General features: G+C 38.4%; 1 protein-coding gene across 1 annotated transcript in view; it reads right to left on the reverse strand.

Annotated features, from left to right (window-relative positions):
- LOC132984272 (CUB and sushi domain-containing protein 3-like) overlaps positions 1–17,720 on the reverse strand; it is a 226,300-nt gene that overhangs the window by 188,552 nt on the left and 20,028 nt on the right. Inside the window, exon 3 of the mRNA XM_061051035.1 lies at positions 1,411–1,523. Coding sequence (XP_060907018.1) covers positions 1,411–1,523 — 113 coding nt within the window. The remainder of the gene's footprint in view (positions 1–1,410; positions 1,524–17,720) is intronic.

Here is a 17,720-nt window from a genome sequence, read left to right on the forward strand (position 1 = left end):
AATCTCCCTTTTCTCTATTCTCCTCACGTATGTGTTGCTAGTAAAGTGTCAGTCTGACGCATGCTGTGTCTTCGATATGCGGCACGTCACTATGGAGGCACGTCCACAAGCACTTCTAAACTGACCCGCAAGAAAATTTCATGACTTTTGTTATTTTAGCAACTTACTGGTGCATGCCCAGGGCCTATCAAGGTCAAGAATCCTGATGGTCTGAAGTCCCGTACTCATGACGGGCAACAATACCGGTTGCTGGGCAGCCAACTTAACAAAGCTTCCTGTCAACCATAACTAATTTCTCAAAGTTGTGTGGTTATTTGTACATGTAATAAAGTCCTGTTTTTGCACAATAGACAGTGGGGCGTTTTTTCAAGACTACACAGGTAAATGATTGCAGCAGAAGAACAGGATCTAACTCTGCCAAACCACCACAGGAGATAGAGACAACAATAGAAGCAGACAGGAGAGGGAGAAATACCAGGACCAGGAGACAGAGACAGAGGGAGACAGAGCACAAATGGGCAGATGGAGAGGGGAGAGGTCCTGAAATGGTCGGTTCTGGGGCGGGTGGGGTGATGAGGAGGGGGTAAAGGGGAAGAAAAGGGGCATTGTAGAAGGGATGAGGACTGAATCTAGAGGATGGGGTCATATCTGGGCAGTCGAAAGTAAGAGAATAAAACAGAAAGTAAAGAACTTACAAAAGGTCTTGCCAGCAGAAGAGAGAGTTGATATGAGAAGCCAAGGAAGCACATGGGCAGTAGAAAAAAAGGAAAGTGAAACGGTACAACTAGAAAGAGATGAGAAGATTGAATGAAGAGGAAAGAAAGGTATGCTTAAGACAAAACCCATATTAAAACATATTAAAGGATCTGAGAAAAAGAAGTAGAAATGGATGAGTGATGGAGTTCGCAAGAAGGAGCAGAGGGGAAAAGAGTATGGCTGGGCGGGATGGTCACAGAAGGATAGTTCATATTTAGACAGCTCCCTGCTGCACTCAGCTCGGCTTCAGCACACATAACTCTGTTCATCCATTAGTTCAACTAATTCCCATCGCCATCTGCCATGCAATTTCAGATGCACCTCTGGAGTCGCAGAAAAGGTTCAGGACTTTGGGGGTAGGGATGTTGATTTGGAAAATATGAGATTAATTTGCTTAATTGAGGTACCTAATGTTTCCATAACTCAGTGAAAGTCCAGCAGGAAATTAGGTGGAGGAAGTGTGACCACGCGTCCCGCTCTTAAAAATAAATTGTGCAAATTTCTCCTGGTTAATGGATTTTTCTGCTAAATGAAGAGGTGGTTTATGAGAAGCCGCCCTGATCAAAGTCCTTCTGCCCTGGATTTCACATGACACGTCACCAGACTTCCCTAAAAGCTGTAAAAGATAAAAAACAGAAAATTATGCTTTCTTACCTTCATAAGCTGCCTTAAATCCATGAGCGCTTACTGCAAAGTCACTAGTAAGCCTCAGTGAAAAAATGGAGCCAGAACTGGTAACAGGTGGAGGTATGGTAAATCCTGTTAACCTGCAGATAAGAGAAAAATACATCAGTAATGTGTGATGTAAGGCATATCAATCATATCCCATTCAAAACAGTTGTTCCCAACCTTTTTCCATGGAGACCTTCTCTACCTGAATCTGAGAAAAACCAACCCCCCTCGCCCCCTTTTTTTTTTTTTACACCTTGTCATATTAGATCACATGAGGGGGGCTTGTACTCTCTGACTCTGGCTTAGCTCAATGTGCAGAAGTAGGTGGTACCGAGTCCAAGCGATTGAGTCGCATTGTGAGTAGTTTTGCTAGTCTTGCACTTAATTTTACCAGTTGTTCATGTGGTTCAATATTGTGTTTGTGCTGGTTGCACTTTCTCTAGCTTGACAGTACATAGTTTTTCTATAACAGGAAAAGGAATGGAGCTCGCTTGGGGCCTCAATGCGATTTGTGCAGTTGAAGAGATTTTACTACAATGGTCCTGAACAGGGTTGAAAATAAGCACCTAAGCGCCAAAATCAGGTGTTTTATGTAGTGTTGGGTGAATTTGCGCAACCTACTGCCCAGTCAGCAATGACTCCACTCAGAGGCAAGCTGTGACTGTGACTCGTAGTCAAAGAATAAGCTCTAAACTCACTACAGTGTTGTTGATAAATTTAGCTAAATGTACCACACTGAAGCTCAGTTAATCACATGAAAACACATTTTATTTCCCTCAAATCCTTCACAATATAAGGCCCTAGTTATTTTTTACCTGAAAAGCCTTTAATATGAGACGACTATACAGGATATGGTGTTTCAGCAGGGGTGACTTTATAATAATAAAATGTATTCATATACCACTTTTTAAAACACAGTTACAAAGCAATTTACATACAAACAAAAAACAAAAGAAAACAATGTGATCCAGATATACATTCATACCAAACATGTATACATACATATACAGTACACAATCAGGCATACACAAGTCACATGTCAGACAAAAATGTTCAGGACTAGAAATAACAACATCTGATGGACAAGGGAAGGCTGTTCAGAGTTTGGGAGCTTTTATTGTAAAAGCACAATCATCTCTGGTTTTACAATGGGAGCGATGAACCAAAAGAAGCTGCTGCTCAGAAATTCAGGTGCCAGGCCATGTAGAGCTTTCTGAGTTATTAACAAGATTCTGAAGTTGATTCTGTGTAGGTAACAGGTGTAGTGAAGGGAGAATTGGAGTAATGTGCGACCAACTATTATTTTTTGTTAACAGCCTAGCTGCTGCATTTTGGACTAACTGAAGACAGGTTGAAGAGGATTGTGTGATACCAGAGAAGTGGAAGTTACAGTAGTCTAATCAAGAGAAAATAAGACTGTGTAATTACGTGTTGTGTGTGGATAGCATGTTTTTATTTAAGTAATATTTCTCGAATGAAAAAAGCAAGACTTAACAATTTTGGTAAATTTAACATTAAGATGAGAAGATTAAGAGTATTAGGCTTGATGAAGAAATGAGAGTTGCTGGTCGTCAGCATAACAATGATAAGAGATAAGGGTTTGTGGTTAGACACCTGAAATAAGGTCTGTGGTTAGCAAAAGCTTAAGAGATGTTGGCGTTTTGTTAGATGACATAAACTACGTTATATATATATATATATTAGGTAAAACCCCCACTTGTGAATTTTGAAGTTTTTACGCATCCTTAAAAAGGCAGTTGCTAACAAGTGGCTAAATGTGACTACAGTGGTTGTCGGGGACATTAAAACGTTATCAAGCCGGACACAAACGCCGGGAACTCTCTCACTAGTCTGTGATGTCTCCTGTAGGTTTAATCTTTGGGTTAAGGCAAATATTAGGTTAATAAACAATGTATTGGGGTGCTGGTGGTGCGGTGGTTGGTGCGCGTGCCCCATGTATGGAGGCTGTCGTCTCAGGCGGGCGGCCCGGGTTCACTTCCCGCCTGTGGCCTCTTTCCCACATGTCATTCCCCACTCTTTCTCTCCCTGATTTCCGACTCTATCCACTGTCCTCTCTATCCATTAAAAAAGGTCCAAAAAGCCCAAAAATAAATCTTAAAAAATAAATAAATAAACAATGTATTAAGCTGTGCACATTGGTTTATCAGAGATCATCTGAAGCATAACGGTAGTGACGTCACAATCATCCGACCGTGGTGTAGTTAGCTTGTAGCATAACGTTAGCTTTTTACTTCTTTCAGCTGCATTAACGCTTCAAACATCATAAAAATTGTGTTCATCTGTGAAGATTATTCTGCTGAACAAAACGCCTACGTATCAGAAACGTACGTTTGGCACAGCGCCTATTTTCTGCAATGATCCAAAATCCAGTGCAAAAATCCCAAAGGGGAATTCTCGATAGACCCCATGGCAATGCTACTTTTGGGTTGGCCTACAAAAATACATCATATAGCTTTCCTTGTTAGCACGGGAAGGGCAGGAATGTGTGCTGTTCCTTTCCCTAACGCTTTCCACGTAAGCACACTGGAAGGGCAGGGAAATCCCAGAACAGAGCCATACCGCCAAATATAAATAACTGTGTCAAAGTATCCTTCTTGACAAAGTTTGCCTGAGTGAACAAGATGTTTAGAAGATGACCAAGCGATAAAACAACCTAAATCTACCGGACTCCCAGATGTTACGTAACATCCGGTTGTCTGTTCTAATTCCGGAAATAAAAGCCAACGTACAAAAACGAATACAGGAGTCACTGTAGTATGTTATTTCATACATTTCTTATAATAATAATAAAATATTAATTCCAAGTTATTTTCCGACTAGTTGAGTCAATGGGGTCTTCAACCTCCAAGTTGCTTTTTTAAGGGTTCTCAAGCTAAACCAAATTTAAACATAAATGTAAGACCATTCAACCTCAATCAAAGGACACCATCGTTCTTTCTGTAAGACATTTATTACAATCTAGCCTTTTTCCTCATATTTTAAGATTTCAAACAGGCAACACTTTGGGAAAGTTGTGAGGCAGAAACCAAAACACAACCTGGGTCTGTTAAACATTAACTACCTGGGGTTAATTAAACATCTGTCATTTTTGTATTTAAATTAGATAGGCCAGCAGGTGAAGTGGCTGACCGTATATTTATGAGTTCCTGTTGAGAGATATCAGCACTAAAACCCAATGACTCACAAAAACTGTACACCACAGTAACTATCGCTAAAAATAATGACTGTTCCAAGACTTCAATTCTCACACCACTGCTGAGTTTGAGCACTGCAGCATTTTGTGTCTAATAAAATAGAAATGCTTTGAGAATTGTGATGCAATTTGTCGACCAATAATATACTGAGTAATATACAATGAAAACCCAAGTGAAAACCTTCCCTATTGTTGGATAGCGTTTGAGGACTGGCAGCTGCATTGTAACAGACTGCTTCATTACTGCATTTCAAATTAGGTGCGGATCCAAACAAATCCATTTACTTTCACGACGTCGTAAACAAGATGTGTTGCTGACCATTCCTCAGAGGCAGTTGCTGATGTTCTATCGACCTTTCACTGCTGTAAGCCAGGCTGTGCTGCATGAACACAACTTGTGCATCAGACAAAATGTCTCCTCTATTTCCATCCCCATTTTAACCTTCTGTAGCTAGCTTTTTTTAGTGTGACTAAACCTCTACTTGACAAGGACCCACATGAATAATGTCTATAGAGGAACAACTGTGTAAAAACAGAAATCTTCCTTTGACAGCAAAGAAGAGGATGTTGTATTTACAGCTTCAATAGAGTTTCCAATTACAGCACTGTGAACTGTGCTAGTCCTTGCAGTAAATAATTCCCCTTAGTTGCAGGTACTGCACAGCATGCCAACATACTGCTAAAGTCAATTGCCACATGATGCAGTATTGAATACATTTATGAGGTAACAGAACTTGATCTTGTAAGAAGCTTAACCGCAAATGCAGCACTGTACTGAATATGAATCCTATCAGGGTTCAATTTAAAGTGGAGGCAAAATGGGGCATTCAAAGAAAAGTCTTTATGGTTTGCTCAAACCAAACATCAAGAACTGGAGGCGCCGGTAACCTAGTGGTGGGTGCCACCACATGTACAGAGGCTTCAGTCCTCAAAGTTCAAATACGACCTGTGGCTTCTTTCACTATACACATTCCAACACCCAAGTAAAATACTGATGAAAGGCATTAGAGGAATGATTTTCTGAAAAAAAAAAAATTAATACATTCATAGAAGAATAATTATTTTTGGATATTTCTGGGCGTGAACCTGTGGGCAATTGTGTTGACAATAGAGTAGTAATGAGTCCTAAAACCCAGAAATAAGTAGCACTTTTCAACCTTTTTTCACCACAGAGCTTATTTTCAGCAATGATCCAAAAACCCATGGAACATTATTTTGCCTTTCAGTCGGTGGAAACGGCACAATGCTGACATCCGGGTTGGCCAACAAAAACACGTCATCCCTGTGGTACTCTATAGGCCGCAGCTTTTGAGTCATAGATTTTTTTTTTAACATTATGTTATAGTCTCTATCTCATTCCTATGCTTTCCATTTTATGAATCTGTAAAAGGGCTTCAGGTCTGTGTATTTGTTGACAAAGGTCAGAGCAGAGAGGCAAGTAGTGCCCAGGATGACCAGTCTGATTGGACTGCATTCAAAGAACATGTGGGACCTTACTGCAGAATTGTGCTGAGGTTTTGGGTCCAAAACATAATTGCACCTTTAATTTGTGTATTTTACCTTTTTTTTTCCTCACAAGGCCCACTTTCACTCTTCACTCACCATCGAGGTCACTTGTCCACTGCTGAGCTTGCTTTCTTACTTCACAGACTCAAAACCTTGAATGTAGACCTGTTTCTTTTAAAAACTAATGCACTTCTGATTCTATGAAAGGCACATTTAGAGGGCATTTTATCCGTTTGACATTAAAAATTGTGGTATTCAAAAAGAATTGTCCATTCTTTTGACCATGCCATTTCATTTGGACACCCGAAACTATGTCGTACTAAGTTTAAAGAAACAGAAAAATAAACAATTGCCTATTGTCTGCATTGAAAAAAAAAATAAGCAGAAAACACATGGAAATGAAATATGTTGGTTTGCATCTCTTACCCTTAACCCTTCTGAAATGTCATCGCACAAACAAGCCCCCAAGCTTTCTTTTGCAATACAACTCTCTCTTAGTGTCATTTCCAGAGGAGTTCAGGAAATGGAGGGTTCAGAAGTGCCATATCCATAAGGGAGTATAATATTTTCAACAAATCTGTTTTGGGCCAAACTGGATGGTCATTAAAATTCCAGACCCTAAATCCGGGGAATGGCATCAGTAGGGGTACTAGTAGATAGTACATTTTGCCCATTTTTAAGAAAGTTTAGCCAGCTCTTATTGAAGTGTTGCAGTCTTGACTATAACAGGGTGTCTGCACATTTTCTTAGTACAAATTTAATGGCTTTTAGGACCATTTTAAAAGCTCAAAAAGGAAAAAACAATACCATTAGCAGGGCAACAGAAATTGTCAAACTAGACAGTATACTCAGTTAAGAGTTGTATTAACTTTTAATAACATTTAAACAGCATAATAGTTTTGCTATACCATAACAATAGCATACATAATGAACATTAGCTTACAATTGTCGTCTCATTAACTAAAATCAAACTATGGTAGTCCAAAAGACCCAGTCCAAATGAAGATAAGGTCCCTCTGCATTAACCATCAAATAATTGACAATCCAGTCAGTACAAACTTTCAACCTATAAGAGCTGCATGAAGTGGTGAATTACATTTTCTGATTAATCGAGTCACAACGACAAGAACAACAACAGATTAAGTAATGAAAATATTTAGCAGTTGCAACCCTACAAAAAATACAAAAAAGATGCACAAGTTGATTTCACTTTTTTTACACAAGTCCAAATAACCCTCATTGCAGAACTTATTCAAACAGTGGATTGACCCTGATTGTCTATGGACTCTGGTCACTCACATGTCTTTCATGCCATGTCTCGCAACTTGGCAGTCTTCTTTTCAATTTCACTATCTAGGACTAGCATCTGGTCTTCCTTTTCCTTTTGCTCGTGATTTCAGCGTGTTGATTTTGTCAGTGTTGCCATTTTGGTCCCTGCGTTCTCTGTTAAGTTGACTGCATCCTTTTGGAGAGTATAGATGTTCTCCTCTTCTTTAGTACATCAAGGCTTTCTTTTGCAATCTTTCTTTACAGATTTTGCCAATCCCTTTCACTTTTTCTTCTTTCCTCATCCAGGTAAGCTCTGAATCTGGTAGATGCAGTTGTACAGTTGTTGAGCATCTCTTTTGTAAAGGCCCTTTGGTTAGTGTGCCATACACTTTGCATGATCACTGAGAAGTATATGCGATAACGGTGTCCTGTGGTATATTGCACGTTTCCACCTCTTTATTAATAGAGAACCCCTGTTCGATATCTGCTTGCCCATAGGCCACGAGCAACAACTTCTTACAAAAACTCCAGGTTAAGAGGTACCTCGGTCTCGTGGACTGAAGTTGACAGTTTCTTTGAACAAGGACTCAAACTGCTGTGAAATCACATCACCTGCAATTAGATGCAGAAAAAAATGCAAGTAAATATTTACAGAATGTCAATAGTAAAAAAAAAAAACATTAAATATGTAGTTTTGAGTCATAGCAAAATCAAAACAGTATTTTTTTTAATTATTCAAAAGTCAGTCAACAATTGTTTTAGACGATGTTCACCAAATTGAAAGTGTCATTCATTTTTGTGTTCTTATCTGTACTACCCAACAAATACAAATACCTTCCATGACACTAGCAAAGTAATATGTGTAGTGTACCATAATTTGAATTAAATGTCAGTCTACTGTCAGCACCCAGTGTGTAGCCAATCAATTCACACAATCGTGATTATGTTGAACAGTGAATACTCCCTGTTAAAGGTAGGGCATCATTGTAGCATTCAGCTGGTATTCTGTCAAAAATGGTTGGAAGACTCTTTAAATTGAGCAACAGGAAGGGATCCATTCGGGCCTCAGTAATGATGTCATATGATGATGAGCTTTGATTGGGAACTGTCGTTGTTTTGACCAGGTCCACATAAGTCACAATGGAGGGCCTAACTTCAACTGCTCTTCCAACTGTTGGCAACTTTTCCAGCTACCAAGGAAACATTGAGGATTTTGTTGCAGAGCTTAATTCCTCTTTTCTTGCTGGTGCACAGTTGAAGAGAGAGTGCAGGACTGAGTATTTTCTCCATCTGCCACACTGCAAAGCCACTCTTAAAAGAGTTGTAAAGGTTATGGAGGCCACGACTTTCTACTATTTCAAGTTGAGCCTCATCAGATTGCTCACAATGCTCTGTGAGCTCCACAAACTTCCAGTTAAATATGGGTCCATCCATGGACAAGGACACCATGTTCTTAAGCTTGAGTTCCTTTGTACTCTCCTGCAAATATGAAAAATGAAAATAGAATATAAAGGACAGAAAACTTGTGTCTAATAAAATTATAGACCCAACACTTTACTAAGTCATGTTATCCATTTATTCATTTTTTGCAATATTCTCAATGTGTTTGTTTTTATCTTTTTATGTGAGGAAACACCAAGACAAATTATTTGTATAAAAATTGCAAAATTTAAAAAGCCACTGATTGCACACATAACTTACCTTGAAATGTTCCAATATATCATCTGCTGTTGAATGGCCCATGAAATGTGATCCAAAGAAACGGGACTGAAGTGGTTACCATTTTATAGGTTGTCCAGTGTCTTACATGCAGGTCTTATTTATTCTAGTGGACCCGTTCATGCTATTGTCGAACATAATGACAACCATCCCCTTCGTTCACTGTGGAGATGAGCGCCTTATTCATTTAAGGACATGTCCAAACTGAACAAGGTAAGCTGGCTTGTTCCTTGCACAGGTGAATGATTTTGCACTTTCAGAATCGGGAAACATTTCCCTGAAGACTTTCTGATCTCCCTTTGACTCATTAGCCGGGATACTCAAACTCAATGGGTATGGTAGTTTTCTGAGAGCAAGCATAACGCTGGTACTTTTCAGATTTCATGTGAGAATCCAGTGCTTTACCACCCATTGTCCCAAGTTTGTTTTGCGACAAAGCTCACCGCGCCTCATACAAATCCAATCTAATCCAATCCAACTATGATACATAAAGCACAAAATGAGTGCGAGATGTCAAGTATGTAAATAATTCATATTTTGCAACTCAAAATCTGATAAGCAAAAACCTTGGTATTTCCTGAGTCTTCAACAACAAACAGGATATATGAAATAGAGATATTCTCTCATGAGCACAAGCTAGGTGGATAAAACGTCATTGAAAAGGCTTAGCTCTGTCAAACTGAACCACAGACTCATGTTTCAAGTCTCAACAGACTAAATCCTCTCTTAGATTGCACTGTTGTCATGATGCCACAAAATAGGCAGGGGAATGAGGATGTCATGGGGTTAGGGTACATGAGGGGAAGACATCTCCTCTAAAGCTGTCAGTGGAAAGGATTAGGAGGTGACAGTGGAGGCAAAGCTGGCCATATTCTGTACTTCTGGACTTTCTTCAGACGAGACAGGTCAAGTCTCTAGACATATGGATCAAGATGACTCATAAAAAAAGGAAAAACAAATCATCAATAAACGGTAAACTATTTCAAAGAAAATGTGTGACTACTGACATAATATATTTTACCTTAAATAATCTTGTACTATTATGGCCTGTCAAAGCTGCTGAAAGGGGACTTCAACATCTGTCTAAAGAAGGTTTAAAAAGTTTGTTATACCTAAGCAGCACATCATGACTGAAGGATGCCTCTGACAAACTACAAAAAGAGATCTGGTGTTAGCTGCCAGTTGTTGCTTTGGCAACAGGAGCATCAGGTGAATGGTTGGAAAAAAGTAAACATTAAAAAAGCAGATAATGCAATAATCTGACTTTGGCAGATAGGCCAGACTAACTATTTGAGGAGGTACAGGTGCCGCAGTTGAAAGCATAGTTGTCAAATTAACACGCACAAGAAGAAATAAATGTTGATTATCTTAATTTTTTCATGAGTCAAAAGTTTGTCATAGTAACTTTAGTCAATAAAAAGCCAATTCTTGACCTTTTAAGGATACTTAGCAATAAAATATGCTGTTAGCCTCTGACAAACACTTGCCATTAAACCATTGTTAATTCAAGTTTGCTGGAGAAGCCTTTGCTGGCTCACTAGTTTATAGTTTCAAACTACAGGGAAGCGCAATTTTATCCAGAACAACGTCATTTACCTGTTTTCATCACGTAGACCAAAATGGAAGACGATATAGGAGAAATGTATAAGGTTACAGCAAATTATGATTCCAAAACCAGTGTTAGAAGAAATAATGATATTTTAATCATATCATACTAAATGTGACATGCTGTATATATAAAGGAAAAATTTCTGTATGAGTATTCGTGCTGAAGTACAGAGCAGGTTTGAAATAAACTTTTCAATGCTTTTATGAGAAAAAAAATGTTTTGAATAGAAAATATGGTCAGCCTCTTTGGGGACCAAAATGCAGTTCCATTTGTAGCCAATCAGTAACACCATGATGGTGATGGCAGCTGAGGTATAAGTGGTCCAACAAAATTAAAACCAAACGATTTGCAAACAAAACTTTGATGGTTTTGATAGAAGCTGCTGAAAGACAAAAAATAAGATACAGATCTATGGCCTCTGTATTAAATGTAAATAGGTCAATCAAAGATGTCACTGTGGGTAAAGAGACACCAGGTGTTGTAACAGCTATGGCAACCCCCGATTATGGATCAGAGCAACACCAGGGGCAGCAGAATGAAGAGTGTGAATGGAAGCGGGGTGCCAATGATTGCCTGGATAGATGCAGCCTTTCCTTCCACCTGAACACACTACATCAGGCCTGAAGGTGGCTGTCAGACATTCTGGCCATCTGATTAGTGTGACAGCGCAGCACAACCCATGGAGAGTGCGAACAGAGAGAGAGGGAGAGAGAGAGAGACACACACACACAGAGAGACAGACAGAGAGAGAGAGAGAGAGAGAGAGATGTGAATGATGTACCTTGATTTGTCTGACTCTATGTCTCTCTACCTCAATTTCTTTCCTTCTGTGTTGCACTAGCTCCATCTGTTACACTTGCTCTCTCTCACTTCCTATTTGTCTTCATTATTCACTGTTTCTTATCCCTTTCTGGCCTGCTGGTTCACTGTCACTTTGCCAAAGAAATACACTGTTCTTAACATGACACAAAGAGGTTGTGTCTCCTAGGTGGGAAAAAAGCAAAAAAAACAACAGATTGTGGTGAGAAAGGCTTAACCGTATTGACTAATCATATAGAGTAAGCAATAAATGATACCTTCAGTTTATTATTAGAACTATTAGAATAAAGGCTGTAACTAAATTTAAGTTATTTTGGAAGAAATTATTAAGTTATCAGACACAAAGTTAAGAACGCTTTAGAAGTTGCCTATAATGAATCATACTTGCTGTGGACTGAAGATAAAAATGGTGTCAGAATGGTCATCTCATTCAGTTTCAACCATGCAGTACTGTAGTATAAATTTGTCTTGACAAACTGTTGTAATTAAAATAGTTGATATGTAATGCTCATAATAAGTTACGGCTAACTTCTTTCTATAGCATCTGATTCGCCAGAAGCCATCAGCATATTTTGTTTCTGCACTGCACTTGTACTTTCTGCTCTGCATTCTCTATATTGGAAGAATTAACACTTGACACAAGTGGTACCACTTGTCCCATGAATAGTACTGCTCAGCCTTCAGGATTTAATCATGAGTACCCGACGAGAGTAGCAATATATGAAAGAAAGGTCAAGAGTCACCGAAATATGTTTCACCACCTAAAACTCACCTGAAACGACTAGGAGGGTAAAGAATGATAAAATATGCAAGGCAAATGTCAGGCTAAGTTGCATTAACCTCTCGGTTATTTCTGTATTAATGCCTGCTCAAAAACATAACAACCACAGCTATAATTTATGCATGTAATGAAACTTTGCCACTCCATGGTAAAACTACAATTACCACCTTGCAGTTGTGTGACTCTGCTCATCGGTTAAGTTGTCATTTACATCCATTAGTTACAGGCACAGAGGATATACATATTTGTATGTGGAAAATGTTTTTTTTTTATGCATTACAATATAAACAAAACAACAGCATAAGTAGACCTTAAGCAAGAGAGGTTGAAACCCCCTCATCATATTACTTGAAGAAAGTACATAACATCAAGGTACATTTCTCTCTCTCTCTCTCCCTCCCTCCTTCTTCTTTGCAAAATAGTGATTATCAGACAACAGTTCTTGCAACAACAAACGGCGGTAGGTTGAACAAACTAACTCAAAGCTGTGCTAAACTACCGCATTAGGCGGCTGGCAGATGCTTTTTCCAACTTCAGTCAGCATTGATTATGCCATGTCCCTGCATTGATGCATCAGTCGTCAACGTCTGCATCGCGATGCATCGATTAGTTTCAACACCACTACTAAACAAGTCTATGAAAATGTCTGACCATACCGAATTCATAACATTTTGCACAACCTGTTCCTGCTTAAAAATATCTTCTGGGCGCGGACGTCCTAGCGGTTAGGTTGCACCTCACGTACAGATGCTTTGAATTTCCCTCGGGACTAATAAAGTATCTATCGATCTATCTACACTATAAGTCCTCCAAGTGGGCTGGCCTGGGTTTCAGTCCAACCTGTGGCTCCTTTCCTTACAATCCACACTCTCTCCCCAATTTCTACCCTACTGTCCTATCTAATAAAAGGCATGAAGGCCCATGATAAATCTATAAATCTGGTCTTGTCCATATGATTGACTGTAACTACTGTTCAAGCAACAACCAAATGACACAAAACTTTGAGAAAATTTTAAAATTGAGACAAATGTGTTCTGATTTACCCCATGAGGGATATACAAAATAAATAACTAACTATCTAAAAAAGGATGTTCGAGATGGGGAATTTTTTTATCACTACACAGTAACGAAAACAATTCATACCCGAGTTTATTATTCCATGAAAGAAAATCCTCTAAAACCATTGAGGAACAGAGCCCAGTGTCCCTTGTGTGGATACCTTTCCATCTCCATGTCACCTGATAGTCTGGAGTCTTTGATCATGGGAGGAAACACACAAATAAATCCCCACATATAAGTACAAAAACTCCATCTAGAGGACCACTATCAATATGTAAACCAGTTAGCTTCGAGCCACCGGCTCAGCCACCATGAAGACGTTATTAATGATAAACAGTTATTTTCTGGAATGTGATCAGTCCCCTGAGGTAAAAGAAACAGCTTTTCCTGAGGTTGAAATAGCATCAACATGAAAACTTTAAAACAAAATAACAAAAACTGAAAAAAAAACATTTCAAGATTCAAAGTCAAGGTTTACATTCAATGTCACCTTAAGTACCAAGCAAAAGCCAATTTTGTCACTCAAACAGTCTCAAAGTAGGCCGTGGTGATTAAACGATAGCGATATAATTTTTGTCAATATAAATACTGAAAATGTTCGATAAAAGTATGATAGTAATTACACCATCCAATCACTGGGAGACGGCGCTAATGCGCAGTAAGCAGTGGGCCAGTAAGTGTGACTGCACAGCAACAAACTGTCATATCAGCGTTTTCCAGCACCTTGCACTGAGCTTATGATGGTGAAATGTCCCTGTTTAATTATAATTCGTCATGTTATGACAATAAAGAATAATTAAACCATTATTAACCATCTGGTTTCTTCAACTTTCACTCAGGAGCAAAAATCAGCTTTTAAATTTGAAAGAAATAAAGCTGTAATATTTATCGTGATAATAATAGATATCGACTGAAATTTTTTATCATGATAAAATGTTTTGTCATATCGTCCAGGCCTATCTCAAAGCCTGTGTACATTGTAGATGCACACTAAAAGTTTAGATCCATATTCAATAGAGGACCACAACCACACAACTGCAGCACAAGAATATGACTCTAAAGCAGGGGTCTCGGACCGGTACCTTGGGCCATTTTGAACCAGGCAACAAACACCAAGTCAGAAGCAAGAGGTCGGATGTAATTGCCAAATATCTACTGGATTGTGTTTCGATGTTTATTTTCCAGGAATGGCCAATCTTTTTTTTTTTTTTACATCTCACAAGGTAAATTATTTGCATTGAATTACAAATATTTGTATCAATTTCATTCAAGTAAAACCTTTAATATGAAAATAAAAACAAAACTGTTTTTGTCACAAATGGCTCAAAGCTGCACATGCAGCACATGCAGGATGAGCGGCCACTTTCAGTTAGTAAAATAGTGAGGAGAAAACAAGAAAGAACAGACAACATTAAAACAATAAAAGCTCAGGGATAGTGAGGATAGTGAGGATAGCGGAGAGACTCTCCACTCATTCAGTTCTGACTGCCTCTAAAACACGCTGCACCTGTCACTCAAACACATAACGCCATGGTACAACCACCATTTCCCCAGGAAAACAGTCAGTCACACTGATGGTGAATAGAGTTGCAATAGAGTTGCACCCCCCCCCCCCCCCTTTATTAACCTGGTATTCAATCATAATCACAGGAATTGCAAAATGACAGCAGCAAAAAATCCCTTAATGGGGTCACTATTTGTGCAGGGTAACCCACGGAATAAAAGGCTTTATTACACTCTTTACCTCCTTTCATCTACCAACCTCCAGAATATAATTTCAGTATAATCATGAGTGTTTCAACTAGCCATACTCAGACACTCAGGATTGTACATAATGTCACTGCAGCACTGACAAGAGGGATGGGGGAAAAACTTCACAGAGCAAAGAGAATACATAGATCAATGGGCAGACACACTAATCAGGTCCATCACGGGGCTGTCGATTCTTTTCATGTTAAAAATTCATTGACCCTTTGTCGTGATCGCCTCTGAATTTCTGCCTAATTAACAGCATTAATAAATTACAGGTCTCTTTTAAATCGCTATCAAAGTTTCCATCTATAATTTCCCCAGAAGAAGAAAACAAAAGCAGAAAAAAGGGTCGCATGTCATTATGTTTGTCTTTTTATTCCAGCTGAAGCAACACCTCAGCGAACAACACATCAATATACCCTATTCTGAGAAGTGAGGGAAAAACAAGAATAAGTTGCTGGAGGAGCAGATTGGAAAGTTTGTGGTGCATCTTTCTTATTAAACCCAAAAGTTAAAGTAAGTTAAACCAAAGGTAGGAAAAAAACAAAACAAGGTAAGACAGCTAGCTTTTTCCTTTCTCTCAGTGGTTAATGTTTTGAAGTAAAATAATTGTCTATGTCCAGGAGTTGCAAAAATTTACATTTTAGGCACAGAGGCACAGTGAAGACTTTGTCATGGAATCATTCTTTTCTGGCATCACACAAGTTAGGTGGCATATAATTGATTATTAATAAAGGATAAACACTTAATATGGTAACACTTTAAATTAAGGTCACAATATTTACAATTAACTAGTTTCTTATTAGCATGTTAATTAGTAGCATACTGGCTGCTTATTAGTCAATATATTATAGTAAGTGCTTATTAGTAACTTATTCTACATGATCAAAGTCTATAACTGATAGGCCATGTACTAAGAGTTTAACCTCAATACCCTCCCAATTACTGCTCATTGATAGTAAGTTAGGAATTTATTGTACATAAATTATGATCTTGTGCTTTTCTTAGTATGGCCCAAGTAAAGTAACTGCAGTTTTAAATCTCCTTGAAGCACCAGTTTAAAAAAAAAAAAGTAAAACAGTAAGTGGCACCATTAAGATGGAATTTATAGTTGCATACTTTGTTGTCGGTGATTGTATCCAACAGGTAAAGTAAATATCATTTTGAAACTCTAAAGGGCATGCTGAGTCTGAACAGGGGGCCGTGCAAACCTTAGATTCAGGAGGTTATGTGGAAACATATTTTGAATGACTTGGGGAACGAGTGAAATGTTGGTCACCGAAAAGAGCAGCAACCTCATCAATAAAAACATCTGTCTCCTACTAAATTGTTTTGAAAATATTATTTTTTTATTTCCAACATGTAGAAAGGAGAAATGAACCTGAAACAACATCATAATGCATAGGATATTTTGTAAATTAAATTAATCCAACAAAACTGGTTAAAACACTACTACACTGCTTGAGTTGTCGCCCTTGTATTTGCTGACCCTTGTGTGACTGCATCGCAATGTGCTTCCCATCCAGTGCATCCAAACAGTTCAGAAATTGTCAGTGATCCTGAATGTCCTGGGCAATTGCTCTCAATGTAGGACTGCTGTTGGACACTTTCAGAAAGGCAGGCCAAAGGACCTTGTGCACACAGATGGAAGGACAGTTAGCGATTTGTCAGATATGCATCTCAGTGTAGTTTCAACAAAAGTAAGTATTTTTTTCCTGCTATTATCAATACATACAAAAGCAATTTATTTATATACATTTTGAACCAATGGAAGAATAAACTCACCAGATTCTCGTTCAAAAAAGCTCCATCAAATAGTGCACAATGACCCTTTGGTTTCTCTTTGGAGTAGCCAGTGCTTCACCAGCAGTAGGGATGGGGAATCATTAGGTTTTGAACGGTATCAATACTGGTACTGCAGTACAGTAAATATTTGCAATTTACCGTAAAATCCGGTGTATAAGACGCACTTTTAATACCTATTTTTACCTCTAAAAAGTTAGCTGCGTCTTATACACTGGTGCAAATTATATCTTGTTTATACACTAATACAAAAGTGATCTCAAACTGAAAGAAAAACATCCTGCTGACTTTTAATTATCAAAAGTATCGCTCTCAATCTTTTCTTTGGAAATTGTAAACAAATGCACATGGGCTGCGTGCAATAAAACTTTCATCTGACATTGATGGCACTGATGACAATAATTAAAATACAAATGAAGAAATATTAAATATATTTCTGATGGTCTTGTTTGTGTTTGTAAGTCACATAGAGGCATCATCATTAATTAATCCCCCCCTCACAAATATTTATTTTTATTTCAGGCCCTGCCTACCAATCAAAATGTGACCTCTGAACCGTTACACCTCTATCCAACGTTATTTTTGGGATAAGTTAAGTCAATGGAAAAGGTACGAGACACAAAACTTGAAATAAAACTTGATGTTAGAAGAAAAAGAAGCATGTCAACTGTCCCTTTTTTATCTCAACTAAACCTCTGCCAAAACTCATGCAGAAAATCACAGACAAACTCTAAAAACAACCACTTCTGTCAGCACACCTA

This window comes from Labrus mixtus, chromosome 11 (genome assembly GCF_963584025.1).
Source record: "Labrus mixtus chromosome 11, fLabMix1.1, whole genome shotgun sequence".
Lineage (NCBI taxonomy): Eukaryota > Metazoa > Chordata > Actinopteri > Labriformes > Labridae > Labrus > Labrus mixtus.